Here is a 19,104-nt window from a genome sequence, read left to right on the forward strand (position 1 = left end):
CATGGGGAATCCATTCCCCACATTTACAGGGAGGTCATGGCGCTGACCTGCGTGAAACAGGGCTGGGTTGGGGGGTTGCAGGCTGGTCTCGCCCCAGCCCCTCACTCCCCTCCTTCCAAGCCAGGGGTCAGGCACCCAGGCAGGAGCAGGCTGGCAGCCTGTGGTGACGTGGGCATGGGCAGCCTGGCAGGGGTGCTTACTCTGCCCCCCTAGAGAGCACAATGTCCTTCTTCCTTTGCAGGGCCGTGGTTTGGGGAACCAGCAGCAGCCCAGCGGTGCAGGGAAACCCAGCAAAATCCGGAGGTATGTTGTGACCTTGTGTGGCAGGGGAAGTGTTTCCCAGTGATCTGGGGGGTGGAGGAGGAAGGCCTGATTTAGAGATCCCTATAGTTTTATGGAGAGGGTTTCTCTGTGGTCCAGGCAGGGCCCTAGCTAGGGGGTGGTGAGGTGGGCCCCCGCCAGGGGTGCAGGTGAGGGGTGGGGCACAAAATTGCCTCAAAAAGATGTCCAGAAATATGTTTAAGTATATAGATGATAATAATAAATATTATCATCTATATATTTATCTGGAACTCCTCCAAGCAATCAGTCAAGAGGTGATACAATTGAATGAGTGGTTTATCCAGTCATTAAAAAAAAAGTTATTTTTCTTAGGTTGCTTTTGGTTCAGTATTTATCTTGTAAGTTATCTGTTTGCATGCGTTTCCAGGTGAAAAAGGAGGAGTACCTCTCCTGCGGGCCGGCAACCCCACAGCAGCCCTCTCTCGCCTATCATGGCATGGAAGTGCAAAAAAAAAGAAGAAACATCTTTGAAGGTCAGATGAGCAGGACCAGCACTCTCTACCCAGCCCAGAAAGGAGGCGGGAGCCAGCAATGTTTGTTCTGACAGCCTGGAGGCTGCTGGAGATGCGAAGCAGGTAGGGTGCGGGGTGGGTTCAGATTCTGAGAGGTGCCCAGCAGGGCTCGTAGCACAATGGTAGTGGCCTTTCTGCTCTAGAACCAGGCCTTTGGCTAATTAAACAATGCATGGCCTTTTAAACATGCTTGTGGATTGGGAGGTTGGCTTATGAGTTCGTTTTTGTTTTTAATGTGTATGCTGTTTTTTTATTTTGTCTTTTTATGCTGCAAGCCTCCCTGAGAGCTTCAGATGAAGGACGGCATACAGATTAAATTAATCAATTGACTGATTAATGATCATGGCAGTTTCCCAGAATCTGGAGGTGAATTGTCAGGCTAGAAATGGAAAGCGGGAAAAGGAGTCCCAAGACCCCCTCGTGCCTTGGCCTGCGTTCCCTCATCGCCTGTGTCCAAAAGGCCTTTAAAAAAGTGTCACCACCTGCGCCACCACTGGAACCCAGAACCAGCACCAGCAGAGCGCAAGCAGAGAGGAGGCTGCTCTGCACGCAGTTGAGGCGGTGGATTCACCAACACAGCAGCTGTATGCACCCAGAGGCACTTTGAGGACGAGGAAACACCACTACTTCCCCTGCCACTACCCCAGCACCAGCAGCCACCGGGTTTTCCAAAAAGCACAGCCACCTGTGCCACCACTGGAACCCAGCACCAGCACGGCACAATCAGAGAGGAGGCTGCTCAGCATGCGGGTGAGGCGGTGGATTTGAGGATGAGGAAACACCACTACTTCCCCTGCCACTACCGCAGCACCAGCAGCCACCGGGTTTTCAAAAAAGCACCGCCACCAGTGCAACCAAGCACCAGTACCAGCAGAGGGGCGCAAGCAGAACCGAGGCCGCTAGGCAGGCGGAGACGGGGGAACTGAGTGAGGCGTGAGGGGGTCGTGCAGGGCTCTGATGGTCGCCCAGGGGCATGTCCTTGCCGCCGCCACACAAGTAAGTCTCGTGGGGCTCTGATGGGGTACCAGGAGTCTCCTTGACGGGGGTGCGGCTCCGAGCAGATGACCCCCGCTGGGGATTCTTTTTCCCACTTTCCTTCGCTGATCTGACCTGTGAGAAAAGAAAACAATTCACCATCAGTGCTGGGAAGAGGGAGAGACTTCCCAGAATCCCCTGCAACCTGGCCTGACCCTGCAAGGCTGTCCTTCGTCTTCCCTCCTCCTCTGTCCGCCACACACCTCCTTGAGGTATCCAGAGTCCCCCAAGGTGTCGCTCTTGTAGGTTTCATGGTCTAAGCTCAGGGACGGTCCGAGTCAGCGTCTCTCTGGGGGTCAAGGGGTTTCTTCCCATTTGGGCTCCTCCTGCACACATCCTTGGAGTCGCCGATATCCACTGAAACTTCAATAACAAAACATAAAAGCCACCAAATTAAAATTATTCAAAAAACAGGTAACAAATCCTAAAAGCAATCAGCGGCTCTCCAAACAACTTCAGAATTGCCAGGGACAGGGCTTTCAACTCCCAAATACCTTGTTTAAACAGGGATACCTTTAAATTTCTCATAGAAGCTAATAGCGAGGGAGACGGATGCACCAACCGGGCACCCTGGCAGCCTTGTGTTAACCTTGTAGATGCAGGGTCACGTGGGCGGAGGACTTCTGCCCGCAAATGGGGCCTCTTTTACCCCGGCCAGGCTAAACATGTCCACTCCCTTCCAAACTTTCTTCATCGGACTGTTCCCCACCCGTTCCAGTTTGTCCCTACCCTCCTTTAAAGTGTGGGACCCCCAACTGGGCACATTCCCACTGGTGTTCAAGGAGATCACACCTGGCCTAGCAGGCCTCTCATTCCAGGCACCGTTTTGGAAGGAAGCAGCACTTTCTCTGTTTTTAAAAGGTGTTTGTTACCCATATGGTAAAAAACCCATCGGCTTCCCTCACCTGCTTTAGCCGGCCAGTCGAAGCCGGTCCCAGGATTGTGGCCACTGTCGCCTGCTTCCAAGAAGCCGCAGATGAGAGCGGAGTGCAGGGTGGGGACCAAAGGTGGACACATGACCCCAGAAGGAGCACGACATCTCTCTCTCCCCCCCGAGACTGTCGCTCCCCTAAAACACCACAGGGGACTGGCACTTACAGACACGTCTATAGCAACACCAAGTATATTCTATCATCTCCCCTCAAAAATAAAAAAGCCCTCCCTGCCTGCCTCCTCCCAGTACAGACATACCTTGGGATGAATATTTTCGGGCTGCCCTCCGCAGTGACCCGGAAGTAACGGAGCGCGTCAATTCTGGGTTTCGCTGCTTGCGCATGCGCAGATGCTCAAAACGAAGCGCCAAATTGCGACACATGCAGACGCACAGACCCGAGTTGCGTCGGCTTCTGGATGCGAACAGGGCTCCGGAACGGATCCCGTTTGTATCCAGAGGTACCCCTCTACAAGGTTTTGTCAGTTTATTTTATTTATTTATTTTTCAAATGCTTTTTATTAAATTTTTCCATATGGAAAATACTTTTAGGATATTTCCGTTCCACCTTAAAAGGGAGCAGGCTTTGTGAGTCACAGAGTCTGCGTATTTCCTGTTCACAGGATGTTTATGTTTTCAGTTGCTTTCGTTTCCTTCTTGTTGCCTGAGCATACCGAAACAGGCAGTCATGTTTTTCTTTGTTCTGATCAACACTGAATAAACTTGGAAAAATGCTCTCCTGCTGCGCATCTTTCGCTGTGTGAATTCTGCTGATAGAGTGTGCACCAGCCTAAGAATGTGGCAATCTATTTCTGAGGCTTCGTGTCGCTAATTGCTGATACTGCGATGGATCGTCCGGCAGCCAGCTTGGGGGATATGATGGACTTTGCCTCCCTGGCAGTATCCCAACAAATACAAGGTTTTATCAGTTTACCCTTGAGCAATGCCATCAGGGCAATTCTAAAAGACGGTTTCCAAAATCAATGTCAGAAAGTAACAATATCTAACCTATGAAAGCAAGACCTGCGACAGCAAGAAACAGACCAGGGCTGGGAACTCTTCGCCCGGCCGCACAAAGGCGGCTTTTCGGGCGCCGCCAACTTACCTGCCTCTTCCTCGCACTTTCAATCGGGGCGCTCTCCATCTGGCGCATGCGCACAAAGCCCAGGTTCCTCTCCCGGCTTCTCTGCGCACGCGCCGAGCCTTCCTGCGCTTTCTTCGCGGCAAAAGGCGTCGCGGAGGCCAGGGCCGCTTTCCGCGCAGGCGCAGTAACGTGCGTAGGAAATGGAAGGAGGCCTCCCGCCTGGGTCGAGGGGGACGAGCGGCCTCTGCGGCGGATTAGAGGCTAACGGGTCCATTCCTGACGGAGGGCTGAGCTCGACGCCCCCCGGAGTTCGGGTTTCCTCACGGCCAGCGGCGGGGCGATGGGCAGGCGCCTGCGCAGTACACTAGCGCCTCGACGCGCACGCGCAGCGCCGTTAAGGTAGCCGTTAGGGGGTGGGCCGGTTGCGCTCTGCGCACGCGCTGCCTGTGGCGGCTTCAGCCTTTCGCGGACGGCAGCCGCGTGGAGACAAACTTACGCAGCGCCAGCCGCGGTAACGACCCTCGCTGCCAATGCGGAGTCTTTGACGGGACGGCGAGCGCCGAGGGACACGCCAGGTGAAGTGATGCAATAATAGAATGGGGGGGGGGGGGTGCGCTCTGCACATGCTCAGAGCCCCGGTGTCCCCCACCCAGTCAGGGGCGGAGGCCGTTGGTGGTGGGTGTCAGGAGGTAGGGTGGGCTCGCCTGCACTCTGCGGATGCTCAGAGGCACAGCTGCCTCTCGGGGCTGGAGGAGGAGGGGGTCCTTAGGGCTTGAGACTGCTCTTCATACTGCGTTCTGATATTCATGTTGTGCTTCGGGGGTCGTAACCAAAGAACGATAATAATGATAATATAGAACAATATTTGAGCCCTTGGAGGCATCTCAGCTCCTGGGGTTTGGGGAAGCAGCTGGTTATCTCACCACCTTTGAGCCCAGCTTTCAGTCCAGTTTCTAAGACTGGGTGCCGGCTGCCAGTCACTCTAGACTGACGTTTATAATAAAATAAGAATAAACTAAAAAGAGGCACTCTGATCAATCCTTCTGTATGTTATTTCACACGCACCCCACTCCCCTGCACCAGTGCTGAGCCCTGACCTTGACTTTAAAAAAATAATTTATTTAATCGTCATTGCAAATCTTCCAGAGACGAACAGATCTTTAAAAGTAAAATTAATGCAAAATAATCCAAATATCATAAAACAATGAACAAAAGTCAACATGGCCTAGCAGGCTACATTTTAAAATGCCCTTCCAAAGCTATGGGAGCACATACAGTACGATAAAACCTTCTATTAGCAGCAAGGGGAAAACAGATCAGCTTTTTAAAACGTCTGAAAAACCTCAGGCTGCAGAGCTTCTGAAAAGGAAATTCATAGGGGATATTCAGGCAGGATGCAGTATTTGGAAAGGGAGCATTTTATTTTTCAGATCTGTGGTGCTGATTATCCTTCCCGCTTTCTGCATGAAAGAATGTCTTGTTCATGCACAATCAGAAACTGATCACTCAGCAGAAAAGACCCCCCTGCGTTCCGTTGGACACTCTTCCAAGCAGTGGTAGAAACTCAGACATATAAGCTAACCACCAAATGGCACCTTAAACCGAGGTTACAGTCGCCAGAACCAGAAAGACCAGGTTTGAAATCTGCACTTGGCCATGAAGCTCACGGAATTACCTTGGGCCAGTCTTTCTCTCAGCCTAACCTACCTGGTAGGGCTGATGTGATGATAAAAAGGGAAGGGGCAGGGAGACGTTTGTATGTCACAATGAGCTCTTTGGGTTAAAAATTGGGATATAAATCTATTTTAAAAATAAACAGAATGTCTAGTATTGATTCTGGCTAGTTCAGAGGACAACCTTGAGCGAGGTTAAGAGCTTTGAGAACTTAAAGAAGAAAAGTCCCCTGATCCAGGGACAGTCCACACATCTATTGGCCTGTTCCGACCTCTTTAAACTCTTTAGCGACTGCAGCCTTGGTTTAAGGACCCATTTGGCACCTAGCTTATATATCTGAGTTTCTAGCACTGACAGGGGCATAAGTGACTGCCTTGTTCTGCAGGAGACCATTGGTCAGTCTAGCTCAGTATTGTATATGCTGACCAGCGGTGGCTCTCCAGAGTTTCAGCCAATATCTCTCACGGCCCACGGAGTGGTCATCGGGGACTGAAGCTGAGCTTGTCTGCAGGCAAATTGGGTGCTCTAAAACCCTCAGCTACACTCCTCCCCTTTCTTTGGGGATCCTATACAGTATCTTTCTTTTTAAAAAAGAACACACACCACCATATGTAAACCGTTCTCTTGTGGACGCTCCTTCCTTGGAGGTTTGGAAGCAGAGGTTGGGCGGCCGTCCGTCTGTCATGGATGCTTGAGGAGAGATTCCTGCATTTCAGGGGGTTGGACTAGATGTCCCTTGGGGTACCTTCCAACTGTCAAACTCTTGCCCCGCAGGTCGAAATGGCGGCCAAGCGGATCACCCAGGAGACGTTTGACGATGTTGTGCAGGAGAACATCAGCGACCTTGGCATGGATCCGGAAGAGGCCGTGATCGAAGCCGTCCAGCAGTTTGAGTCTCAAGGTGTGGTTTTTGCGAAGAGATGTTTTTAACTGGCTGGGTAGACCTGAGATGGCACAGCCTTCTTCTATTCTACGAATCCCTACTGAGGGCCCCTACTCATTGCCCCCACTGCTCCGTGTCTTTTCTCCAGGTGTTGACTTAAGCAACATAGTGAAGACAGCCCCCAATTCCGCCTCTGTGGATGGGCAAGAGCCACAGCATGCTGTTTTGCAGGTGAGAAGGGTGCCTGGGGCCGCCCAAGAAAGGAGGAAAGCCCCAGGGGTCGCTTTGGGAAGGGGCCGTGGCCCAGTGGCACCACAAGGACCTCAGGCTGAATCCCAGGCATCCTGAAGTTGGGCTGGGAATGTTCACTCTACAGTGGTACCTCTAGTGGCGGAATTAATCCATTTCGGGGTGCCGTTTGCGCCCCAAAAAGTCCGCAACTAGAGCGCCTCTTTTGTGCATGCACGGGTGGCGAACCCGGAAGTAAACACTTCTGGGTTTGCCACATTCGTAAGCTGGAAGTCCGTAAGAAGAGCGGAACGCAACACGAGGTATGACTGTATTCCTATTTAAACCAGGGCTTTAATCAAAACCATGAGCACTAGAATCTTGGTTTATTTCTTAGGAAAGGAGCACAGCTCAGTGGGTGGGCAGCACTTGTTCTGTAATACTGAGCTCAGTGGCCTGACTCATAAGTGCTAAGCAGGTCCCTAGGGCCCTAAGCACCAGAAGGTGAAATATATAAGCTGGGCGTCAAACGGCTCCTTCAACCAGGGTTACGGTCGGCAGAGTGGAATGCCTACTTGCCATTTGGGGGCCAGACGGCTCGAAGGTCATATTTTTTAATAGGGCTTTTGGGTTCCTGGAATTCATTCTGATTGCCGATAAAATGGAGTTCTACAGGATGGGGTATCCCAAACCCAAGGACCCCCAGGCAGGCACCTCCAGGTGGTGGAAACGCCAGGCGCCTTCCTGGCATCCAGGCATCTTCACCTAGCCAGGTGCAAAATGGTATCGCAATGTTAAACACCAGCCCCGTCCTTAGATCAGCCATTGTGATCTCCTGGTGTGTCGCAATGCGTAGCTGGCGATTTCCCGCGATGTTGAAAACCAGCTATTGCCCATCCCTACTCGCTCCTTTCCTTCCGCAGACGCTGGACTCCTTGCAGAAGGCAGTTGCTGATGCCGACTCGGGCGCGGTGGACGAGCTGCTGGTGAGCTTTGCGGAGCAGTGCCGGCAGGAGATGGCCGTCCGCTACTTGGCGGGGCAGAAGGGCGCTTATCCTGCCGTGCTGGCCGCCTGCCGCCTGGCTTGTGAGGAAGGCTGCTCCCTCCTCAAAGCCCTCCGCGCCCTCTCCGCCCTCCTGGACGGCCAGCCTGACCTCCTCGATGCCCCCGGGCAGGAGCTGCTTCTGCGGGTCTTGCGGGAGCGGCAGGACGATGGCGACCTGACCTTGGCCACGATCCGCTGCGTCCGGCAGGCGTCCCTCAAGCACGAGCAGAACCGGCAGGACCTGGTGAAAGGCGGCGTCCTCTCCTTGCTGGTCGGGGCCGTTGTCCGCCATGGGGACCGGGCCGATGTGGTCCGGGAGGCCTGCGCGGGGCTGCGCTTCATGACCTTCGACGACGATATCCGGGTGCCCTTTGGCCACGCCCACGAGCACGCCAAGATGATCGTGACGGAGCACGGCGGACTGAGGGTCCTCATCGAAGCCGCCAAAGGTAGAAGCGTTGCCCCTTCCTCCCCACCCAGGGGAACGCAAGGAGAGCCCTTCTGGATCTGGCCAGAGGGAGGGGGGGAATTCGATTCCAGCCTTACCGGAGGCAAGACCTCCCTCTCTGTCTTTCCAACGCCAATCAAAGACAGCCCAGAAGTTGTTTGGGGTGTTGTCGTTTTTTTGCCAAATCCTTTTTGTTGATTTTCCCTATTCCACGCAATTTCCCCCAAAATAGGTTTCCCACACTCCACGCAAGGTTTCCTCTTGTTGCTGCTTTGTTTCCCGGGTTCCTGCATGTACGATATTTCAACATTTGCAATATTGAGGATTGACTTCACGGCAGAAGTGCTGTTCTTGGGAGACAGGGGGCAGGCAGGTGTGGGGGACTCCCTGGTCCTGAATGGGGCAGCTGTGTTGGTGTTGACCCTGAAAGCCCTAAACGGCCTCGACCCGGCATACCTGAAGGAGCGTCTCCACCCCCATTGTTCTGCCCAGACACTGAGATCTAGCGCTGAGATCTTCTGGCGGTTCCCTCACTGCGAGAAGCCAAGTTACAGGGAACCAGGCAGAGGGCCTTCTTGGTAGTGGTACCCGCCCTGTGGAACGCCCTCCCATCAGATGTCAAGGAAAAAAACAACTATCAGACGTTTAGATGACATCTGAAGGCAGCCCTGTTTAGGGAAGTTTTTAATGACTGCTGTTTATTGTATTTTTAATCTTTGTTGGAAGCCGCCCACAGTGGCTGGGGAAACCCTGCCGGATGGGCGGGGTATGAATAATAAATTCTTATTCTTATCTACAAGTGAGGTTACTCCACAAATCATCAAACCCACAATGAATCAGTAATTGCCGATTTTAAAATTCCTTTTCTTCTGCATGTATGAAGCCCAAAAGCTCACTTTTACTTTTCACAATCAGGTACGATTCATAGACCATCTCGCTTTCTCCTCCTCCTCCTCCTCCTCCTCTCAGCCTTCCCCGACGACTGCAGCGTCCTGAGGGAGATCTGTGCCACTCTGGGGCGCCTCTCTGTCCGGAATGAGTTCTGCCAGGAGATTGTGGACCTGGGCGGTTTAAACTTCATGGTGGCGCTGCTGGCCGACTGCATTGACCACCAGGTACTACGAATGTAGGTAGCTGCCATGTCCGATCATTGTGTCTGTCCAACCCAGTAGTGCCTACTCTGACTGGCAGGGGCACTCCAGGCAGTGCTGGCCTGATCCGTGAATATGCAGTGGATCGAAATAGATCAAGATTTCGGTCCTCATTATTCTGAAGGAAGGACTGATGGACTAAAAATCTAGGCAGCATCTTCATATTGCACTGCGCCAGCAATCCATCTAGCTCAGTATTACCGACACTGGCTGGCAGCCGTTCTCCAGGAGTTCCAGGGGACATTCCAGAAATGCCAGGGATTAAACTCATATTCACTCTTTATTTTTTAGTTTTTGTTGATCTGTGTTTTGTTTGAAAGGAAGTCTGAGACCAAACTCCTCCTGGAAAAGTTGATTTCAGAATAATGAATCCCACAGGATCAGGGACTTTGGAGAGTTTTCTCACCGATGCTCCAAAACTCCCCCCCCCCTTTTTGGGTAAAAACAGCTAAAAGCAAAGGGACTTTCAGATACTGTACTTTTCGCACCATAACACTCAGTTTCCCCCCCCCCCTAAAGGTAAAGGGAAATGTGTGTGCGCGTTATGGAGCGAATGCAGGCAGGAGGAACCGCTCTTGCTGGCTGTTCGGCAGCCTCTCTTCCTCCGCTTGGCTCCCTGAGAAGCCGGCAACAGCTGAGCAACAGCTGAGTGTCGGGAGACAGCCTCTCTTTCTCAGTGTCTGCCTGCTCTATGGCTCTCCCTTACACAAATGTAAGCGGCTCTTACTCTGCTTTCTTTACAATGAGCCGGAAGGAGGGACAAAGAGGGCATCCCCTTCCGTCCCTCCCCCAGCACCTCACCGGTAAATTCAAACAAAGCGGCTTACAAGGCTCATGTCCCTGAGTCTCCTCCTGCTCTTTTTGCTCCGGTTCGAGGCAAGGCAGCTCCACAAATGTGAGTTCCCCCTCTCTCTTCCTTCCCTCCCTCCCTCCCTCTTCCAACTTCAAAAAATATTGGGGGGACAGCCAGGTAAGCCCCACTCACATACCACAATGGGGGATGGGGGATGACTCCCTCAAATATTTAATGGGGGGGGGTGAAGGCACCTAGGCCCATAGGAGTTGGCTGCTTTGCCTAGGACAAGTGTGACCTCCCCCCCCCCTTCCTTCATCACTGTATTTAAGATACCATACATTACTGACAGTTCCTTTATTCACGTGGTTACAAAACACGGATCCACATGGATCCTCAGGATTTTTGCACTGGGTCACCCCAAATTCACCATCAGATCACATAGCATGTCCATGGCTACAGCTTGCACCAAAAAAATCACGCACCCACTGTTGCCTGGGGCCGCAGTGGTGCAAAAACATGGTTACAAAGCACGGATCCACATGGATCCTCAGGATTTTTCCATTGGGCTACCCCAAACTCACTGTCAGATCACATGTCTGTGGCCACAGCATGAACCACAAAAATCATACATCCACTGTTTCGTTTAGAATCTTTTTTTTTTCTTGTTTTCCTCCTCTAAAAACTACATGCGTGTTATGGTTGGGAGCGTGTTATAGAGCGAAAAATACGGTACATAAAAGCCAAAAGCGTTAGGGAGGCTGTTCTAACTGCAGCACAGACCTGACCATTTTCATTTCCGTGGGCTTGCGTTGGGTAATATTAGTAATGAAAAGAACACTCTATGGCCTTTTAAACTTTGCATGGGGGAGTTTTTGTTTGTTATTATAGTATTGTGTTCTTATATTGCAGATGGAGGGCGGTATAGAAATCATCATCATCATCATCTTGGAAAGGAGTCGAAATAATAATAATAATAAAAATGCCCATTAGCATCTTAGAGACCAGCTAAGTTTGTTCTGGGTAGAAGCTTTTGTGCGCATGCACACTTCTTCAGATCCACCTGAGTTGGTCTCTAAGGTGTTACTGGACAATTTTTTATTCCGACTGCATCAGACCACCTACCTGAATCTAGACCCTTGGGAAGCAGATGCTCTGCCTTGGAGCTACAGCCGCTCCCCTAAAAAAAGAATAGTATTTGTTTTTCCAGTATCTTAGTATTTGCTTCTCCACCCCAGATCTAAGCTTTAGCTGACTTGGGGGGGGTGGCCGTCTGTCCTGGATGCTGGAGCCGGGATTCCTGCATTGCAGCGGGTGGGACTAGAGGACCCCAGGGTCCCTTCCAACTCTGCGACCGTGTGGCTTTCTTTTCAAACCTGTCCTCACGCCTTGGGTCTTTGCCCTTCCGCTGCGGATTGTAGGACCTGGTGAAGCAGGTGATGAGTGCCATCCAGGCGATTGCGGGCAACGACGACGTGAAGGACGCCATCGTCAATGCTGGAGGGACAGACCTCATCGTGCTGGCCATGACTCGGCACCTCGGCAGCCCTTTGGTGAGTGGGTGTCGGTAGAGGAAGCTGCCATTTATTGGCTGGTCTGTTGCAATTATCCCGCCTCTTCCTCCAAGCAGCTTAAAGCGGCGTTAGGTCGTTCACCTCTACAGGTGTAACCCTCACGACCACGATGTGAGGGGGTTAGACTGAGAGGCCCCAACCAGCCCATCACCTTGTCATGGGGAGTGGGCTTGCACGTTCCTAGAGCCCTTGTGAGCGCAGCCGTCGGGAGTCTCGTACTCCCAGCAGGGTCACCCAAGGCGGTAAGGTCAAAGGGGAGGAGCTAGACAAAGCATGATCCCAGAAGTCCTCAACGGCAGAACAGGCGGAAGATGACAAGCGGTGTGTGATGACGCCTGTGAAGGTGGAGGAAGAATCTACCGGTCATCATGATCCTCATGCCATTGGAAGAGAGCCATACTGGGAAGACTGTGCGTTGGTCAGCGTGCACTGATCTACACGCATAAAACAAATTCACACACAGGCGTCTTCCAAAAACCTCTCCCAAACCCAAACCCCAAAAGTCCCCTGGGGATCGGCAAATGGTATCGGGGGCAGTGACATCTGGAAGCCCCTAGTCAAGAACTGGCACATGGGCGGTGGATACAGATTCAGTCGCTCTGAGTCAAGGAATGAGGCAGTTTAGTAGTTTGGCAGCTGTATCCATGACTGAGCAGCCCTATTTAGGATCCACTCTGCTCACCCCAAAAAGGGGGAGGGGCTAAAAAAGGTGCCCTAAACATAGTCTGCCTGCCTTTTTCCCTGACTGGATTACTGTGCCGAGGTCACCACTCAGCGGTCGTAAAAGACAATTGAAGCGGTGATGTTTTAACTTCAATATTGCATCGCTTCAAGGAACTCAAACTGAAGCAAGAAAAGGGAGGCTACACTTTCTTCTGGAAAGGTCTGCCTGAACAAGAACGCTGAATACACGGAGTAGGCTTTGCTATCAAAAACGATCTTGTGAAGCTCTTGTCAGAAGTCCCTAATGACATTAATGAGCGACTTTCAACCCTTCAACTAAAACTCACCCAAAACCATCAGGCTACTATTCTAAGCACTCATGCACCAACACTGATTGCTGATGAAGACATTAAATATAATTTTTACTCTCAGCTGGATATCCTCCTGGGTAATTTTAATGCAAGAGTTGGGCAAGATTTTGATCTGTGGCCTGGGACTATAGGGAAAGAAGGAATTGGCAACAGCAACAGAACAGAATCTGACTTGATGATATGTGCAGCGCACAACCTTGGTATTACCAACACACTCTCGACAAAAAAATAAATTTAAAACATCTTGGAGGCACCCTTGGTCAAACCACTGGCACCGCTCCTTACCAGAGCTATGGCGAGTGCTGATGACTGCTGGACAGATCACCAGAATTGGCCTCCACAGTAACTTATGGACTCACATATAAAACTGTGTTTATGGAAGACAATCTTACTCGACTACGAGTGATCACGAAAGAAGAAGAAGAAGAAGAGTCACCCAGTGAGCTTCATGGCCTCATTGGGAGAGGTCTCCTGGGTCCTATACTGACCCTCTAAACCAAAGGTTTTCAACATTTTTGAGTCCACGACTCCCTTGACCAACTACATTCTTTCTGCGGCACCCCTGTGGGGCTCACCCCTTTCCTGGTGAACCAGCAGCCCCTCATCCCTTTTTGAGCACTTTCCCTTGTTGTGTGTTCCCTCAGCCTCCTCCCCTCTCCCCTCTTCTTGGGAGTCCTCTAGGCAGCCACTGCTGACACCCCTGGTCTCTGAGCTGCCCCCCGCTGCCCCAAAGAGAGATGCCTCCCAGAGGCCCCTTTCCCCTGGGAAGCCTATGGCTGGGCTGCTGCAACAAACAGCTGTGCAAGCCTTTGGGAGGCAGAGGGGCAAGAGGGCATCAGAGGAGGGAGGGAAGGAAAGAGCGACAGGGGCCAGTGCTGCCTGCTGCACCCCTGATCATCCTTCAAGGCACCCCAGGGTGCCACGGCATACTGGTTGAAAACCACTGCTTTAACCACTACACCACATTGGCTCTCCTTGGTTGCTCCCAGTTCCTTTGCTGTTCTTGAACCCCCTCCCTCATCTTTTGCCCCCCTCCCCTGGATCAGCCCCCTCCAGAAGAAAGAGGGTGTGTGCACGCTCTGCCCTGTTCCAAGGGATCATAGAATTGTAGAGTTGGAAGGGGCGGGATGCATATTTAATAAACAAATAAATGTTACACTATATTAAAAGCAGTTGAAAAGAACTTAAACTTGCAGAAATAATATTACTGTACGATAAAATGCAAGAGTGGCGTCAAGCTTGCTGTATAATAAAAATGCAAGTGTGTCGTCAGTCGGTTGAACACGGCTGCCTGCGTTTCCGCCCTCAGGTGTGTGAGCAGAGTTGTGCGGCCTTGTGCATGCTGGCGCTGCGGAAGCCCGAGAACTGCCGGGTCATCATGGAAGGGGGCGGGGCCTTGGCAGCGCTGCAGGCCATGAAGATGCACCCCAAGGAAGCTGGCGTGCAGGTAACAATTTTGCACTGTGAGAGACAGGAGTCGCTCTTTCACCCACCCTCTGCCCTGGCGTAACCACAATTACCTCTGAAGGTATCAAGCCTGCTTTCCCACAAGGGTATAAAATGGGCTGCATCTGGTGTTGGAACTACTGTTTCTGGGGGACGGGGCAGGCAGGTGTGGGGGACTCCCTGGTCCTGAATGGGGCAACCGTGCCCCCGAAGGACCAGGTGCGCAGCCTGGGAGTCATTTTGGACTCACAGGTGTCCATGCAGGTCAATCCTGCATCCAGGGCAGCTGTTTATTAGCTCCACCTGAGACCCTCCCTGCCCACAGACTGTTTCATCAGAGTGGCACATGCTCAAGTTATCTACTGCTTGGACTACTGCAATGCACTGTATGTGGGGCTACCTTTGAAGGTGACCCGGAAACTACAACTAATCCAGAATGTGGCAGCTAGACTGGTGACGGGAAGTGGCCACCGAGGTCATATTACACCTGTCCTGAAAGACCTACATTGGCTCCCAGTACGTTTCCGAGCACAATTCAAAGTGTTGCTGCTGACCTTGAAAGCCCTAAACGGCCTCAGCACAGGGAACCAGGCAAAGGGCCTTCTTGGTGGTGGCACCCTCCCATCAGACGTCAAGGAGATAAACAACTATCTGACTTAGGCAGCCCTGTACTGGGAAGCTTTTTATGTTTAACGTTCTATTGTGTTTTTATGTGTGTTGGAAGCCACCCAAAATGACTGGGGAAACCCAGCCAGAGAGGCGGGCATAAATAATAAAATTGTTACTATTAGTAGTATTAGTCCTACTCAGAGAATGCCTACTGAAAATAACACAAACATCTTAACACCATATTGGAAAACCACACAATGAATCCCTAGAGTGCAATATTAGATACCTTTTTTAACACACTGTTGATTTTATTGGTATTGCGAACATTATAATTTCTTAAATAATGTACGTTTTCATTAAGTGTAAACCACTTAGGAAGTGTATCAATGTTGTTTAAGGTGCCCTATATTTTGGAGAGCTGTTTCTCTCCTCGCCCTTACATTTGGACATCTCTTAAGGTACCATAGACAACGTCTGCATGATGGTTTCTGAGATCAAGGAGCAGTTTCTGCCTGCGTAGGGGTACAAGTTTTGACTCAAGGTGGCGAGCAGAACCTTTCAAAATGGTGCTGATTTTATTCAAAAATTGCATAGTGGTCCTTGAGATCAAGGCGCAGGTTTCATTCGGATGCGACATTTTGAATGATTTTGAATCGAAATGGCACTGATATTTTTGTTGTTGCTTCTCAGAGTTCCCAGGCGACGCTGGGCGCTTTCTTCTGCTAACGAAGTGAATCGTTTGCCATTTTTCTCTTTCTCCGTCCAGAAACAAGCCTGCATGCTGATCCGCAACCTCGTCTCCCACACTCGGGATTTCTCCCAGCTCATTCTGGAAATGGGCGCTGAGGACTTGATCGCCGAGGCCCGGGCCACCCACCGGACGTGCGAGGACGTGGCCAAGGCCGCCTTGAGGGACCTGGGCTGCCAGGTGGAGCTGAGGGAGCTCTGGACGGGCCAGAAGGGCAGCCTGGCGCGCTGACACCCAGAGACGCCGGGAAACGGGGGGTTGGAAGCGGTGGGGATGAGCGGAGAGCAAGATGGACTTGCAGACGGGAATAAACGCAGCCCAAGGGAGAAGGAGGGTGTTGGCCTTGGGTGCCATTAGCTGCACAGGCCCCGGAAATTCACCGGTGCGCCGCCATTTACTTTTCTGAGCCAAGTCTTCTGTGCGGTCCTGGTTGTTATTTTAAATATCTGCCGCTTCATGAACTTGACTGGCTGACCCTAGAAAATGGAGTGGCGCCTTTGCAACACTTTGGGGCACCTGCGGAGAAAGCTTTCCTTTCTATAAAAGTGGCCAAGAGCAAAAAGCAGCAACAATGGTGCGGGGGGGGGGGGAGAAGGCTGGCCGGCCGCTTGTTCCATTTACAGCTGTATTTTGGCCCTACCCTGGCTCTCCATATCGCCAGGGCAGGGCTGGGCCTGGCAGGCTTCTCCAGCTTCAATTAGGCAACCACTGCTCCCTGCTGTCCTCCATTCTTCTTCCAGATGTGCCATCCTCTGGCCCTTGGCCGTTCTTTTTCCTCGTGTCATCATGCTGCCGGCTTAAAACAATCATGTGCCTGTCTCATTATTGTTCTCTACAGTTCTCCTCTTTGGTCTCATGATAGTTACAAGGAAGGAGATTCCAACTAAACATTAGGAGTAACTTTCTGTTGTTGGCAAGATCCGTTCGACAGTGGAATGGTCTCCTTTGGGAGGTTGCAGACTCTCCTTCCTTGGAAGTTTGGAAGCAGAGCTTGGATTGCCATCAGCTGAGATTCCGGCATTGCAGAAAGTTGGACTAGAGGACCAGGGAATCTCTTCCAACTCAACCATTCTCATTCTAGTTGGATAAAAGCTGGCTCTCTCATATCCTCCGTTTCTTTCTTTCTTTTTTTAAAGTCAAGTTTTCAGCCTTTATGAGTGCTAAGAGATGCTTGGGAGAATCTCTCAGAAGCTGGAGCAGATTGCTGGCATTTGGGGCTTGGGTCTCAAAGCATGTTTCCAAGAACAGACCCTCCACGTATCCCTTTTTTCCAGGGACAGTGCCAGATTTACAAAGCCGTCCCGGTTTCTGATTATCCCAGAATGTCCTGCTTTTCCTTAGGACAGGGGTCAGCAACCTTTTTCAGCAGGGGGCTGGTCCACTGTCCCTCAGACCTTGTGGGGGGGCCGGGCTATATTTTGGAAGGGAAAAAATGAACGAATTCCTATGCCCCACAAATAATCCAGATATGTGTTTTAAATAAAAGGGCACATTCTACTCATGTAAAAACACGCTGATTCCCGCTGAATCGCGGGCCAGATTTAGAAGGCGATTGGGCCGGATCCGGCCCCCCGGACCTTAGTTTGCCTACCCATGCCTTAGGATGGATGTTCTTATTTTCATGAGAGAAATGTTGGAGGGTATGATGTAAGCAGGGAGCAGCGTGAAGGATAAAAGATGCACGTTCTTTCTGAAGAAGCTTGTTTGGCAGAGACAGGGAGGAGCTCTCTAGATGTCACGGGACTCCGGCTTCCCTCAGCCCAGCCGGCATTGCAGACAGGCGGGAGTGATGGGAGACGGAATCCAGCAACACCCAGACTCTGCAGGTTTTCCTTCCCTGGTCCTAAGAGGAGACATTCTCTACTGGCTGCACGAGGAAGGAAAATGTCTCTAATCAGAAGACGCATGCCCTTCCAAGAGCAGGGAATGCCTCTTACAGCTGGGAGGGGGAACCTCCGGAGCCCCATCAAAAGTTCCTCCAGCCAGTGGTCTGAGATGATGTGTGTGTGTGTGTGTGTGTGTGGCATCCGCCTGTCTCAAGAGACAATGGAGTGCGCCTCCAGGGGTGAATTGCTGTGTTGGCAGCACCCAATTGACCTCCCTGGGGGAGCAAGACCCCCCCTCTCGGCCTCACTGAGGGGTCCAAAGGAAATCAGGGCAAGACGATTGGCACCAGCTGGGCTGCAGGAGTTGCCAGAAGGAGGCGGACAAGGCGCCCCCCAACCGCCTTAGGGACTCCACTCTGGATTTGCGTAGGGCTCGCTCCTGAGCCTTTTCTCTCTCAGAGATGTCCCACAAGGCAGAGTTTTCTTCTAGACAGACTCCCGTCCCAGGAGCCTGGCTTCACATGCAGGGGAAGCCCCTGACTCACAGAGGGTTTGAGACCCCTTGGCTCCCCTCACCCGATTTAGCCAGCCAATCGAAGCTGCTCCCAGGATTGTGGCCGCTGTCGCCTGCTGGCAGCTTCTAGGAGCTGCAGGTGAGAGTTGGGTGCAGGTGGGGACCAAAGGTGGACAAACGACCCCAGAAGGAGCACAACATGACCCCCCCCCACAGAGGTACCACCCCTCCCCAACCACCCCATCATTATCTGAAGGGTTGCAGGCACCCCACCCACTGGGCTATGTAAAGCTGTCATGTGAGTGTGCACACACACACACAACCTACAATCCTTGTTTTGTCTAGCTCTGTCCTTGCTGTCAAAAGCTGCCTTGGGTTTTGGCTACAGCTCTTTCCTCCGTCTCCCCTGGAGATTGAACCGGTGGCCTTCTGCGTACATAGCAAATGTTCCACTACTGAGCTAGGTCTTGCTTAAGGAGAGCCAAAAGTTGCTTCCCAGAAGCTTCCAGGTTCATTCCAACTGGCTGCGAGGTGACACTCCCCCCGAAAGGGTTGTTCATTCAATAGTAGCACTGTGTACGCAACGGCCTAAGTAGATCCCGATGGATCAGGACAAGCAAGGCTCTCCACCTGCGATCCCAGCAACTGGCATCTAGGAGCTTTCTGCCTCCAGCAGAGGAGGAGGGAGAGCAGGGGTGCGTTTCAGCCTTGAAGGGAGAGATGCCAAGCGGCAGAGGTGAGTCAGGCTGGTGAAGGAGCCAGGATGTCTCCCCTTTCCCCTGGTCTCCCAGCACTAGAAGAGGTATGAAGAGGGAGAGGCAGGCGCAGCGGCAGAGTCTCAGCTTCCCATGGGAGACGGAGACGATGGGCAGCTGTGGGAAGTGGCCACCTTTAGTCTCTGCCTCCTTGGGGCAAGATCGGCCGAGAAGAATTGCTGGGCTCATTGGGCCTGGCACCCTTGAGCAAGCCGTTTCTTTCAATAAACAGTTCACTTACTCCGCACGGTTTATTGCTGGCTGGCTCCTTGAGCACAACCCTCCTCCCGTGCCGTGAAAATCCTAAATCGCTCCCCATAGTACCTCCCCAGAGTGGCGGAGGCCAGGTCTGTACACTGGAAGAGGAGTAGTATAAAGAGGGTTACAGTCGCAGGGTCATCCCAGCCAGTGCTCCAACCACCCGTGGTGCCCATGTGGCAATGTGAAAGGACTCTCATGTTTTGGTTCTGTG

The 19,104-nt window shown here is 51.9% G+C and overlaps 1 protein-coding gene and 1 long non-coding RNA gene across 3 annotated transcripts; one reads left to right on the top strand and one right to left on the bottom strand.

The window, feature by feature from the left end:
• Window positions 1-1,166: 1,166 nt before the first annotated feature.
• Window positions 1,167-4,025, bottom strand: LOC128405679 (uncharacterized). The gene is made up of 3 exons (XR_008328338.1): window positions 3,926-4,025; window positions 2,093-2,252; window positions 1,167-1,964 (listed from the first exon to the last, which is right to left on the bottom strand). It is a non-coding gene; the product is annotated as an uncharacterized LOC128405679 (long non-coding RNA).
• A 32-nt stretch (window positions 4,026-4,057) lies between these two features.
• On the top strand, window positions 4,058-16,641 carry LOC128405673 (armadillo repeat-containing protein 6-like). Of its 2 annotated transcripts, none has more exons than XM_053372538.1 (8): window positions 4,058-4,479; window positions 6,353-6,479; window positions 6,610-6,692; window positions 7,613-8,183; window positions 9,152-9,297; window positions 11,548-11,679; window positions 14,044-14,181; window positions 15,556-16,641. In XM_053372538.1, exons 2-8 carry the CDS (start codon window positions 6,359-6,361, stop codon window positions 15,766-15,768), a joined length of 1,404 nt encoding a protein of 467 aa, XP_053228513.1. In that variant the 5' UTR covers window positions 4,058-4,479; window positions 6,353-6,358; the 3' UTR covers window positions 15,769-16,641. The 2 variants fall into 2 exon arrangements, with proteins under 2 accessions (XP_053228513.1, XP_053228512.1); XM_053372537.1 differs by lacking the exon at window positions 4,058-4,479 and adding an exon at window positions 4,517-4,593.
• Window positions 16,642-19,104: the final 2,463 nt, after the last annotated feature.

Source organism: Podarcis raffonei, chromosome 18 (genome assembly GCF_027172205.1).
Source record: "Podarcis raffonei isolate rPodRaf1 chromosome 18, rPodRaf1.pri, whole genome shotgun sequence".
Taxonomy (NCBI): Eukaryota; Metazoa; Chordata; class Lepidosauria; order Squamata; family Lacertidae; genus Podarcis; species Podarcis raffonei.

Excerpts from the sequence above, each read along its gene's own strand:
- LOC128405673 (XM_053372537.1), top strand. The coding sequence starts at position 4,528 with ATGCTCAGAGCCCCGGTGTCCCCCACCCAGTCAGGGGCGGAGGCCGTT. Across the intron at positions 6,693-7,612 it reads CACAGCATGCTGTTTTGCAG|ACGCTGGACTCCTTGCAGAA; the intron begins GTGAGAAGGGTG and ends TTCCTTCCGCAG. Across the intron at positions 11,680-14,043 it reads GGCACCTCGGCAGCCCTTTG|GTGTGTGAGCAGAGTTGTGC; the intron begins GTGAGTGGGTGT and ends TTCCGCCCTCAG.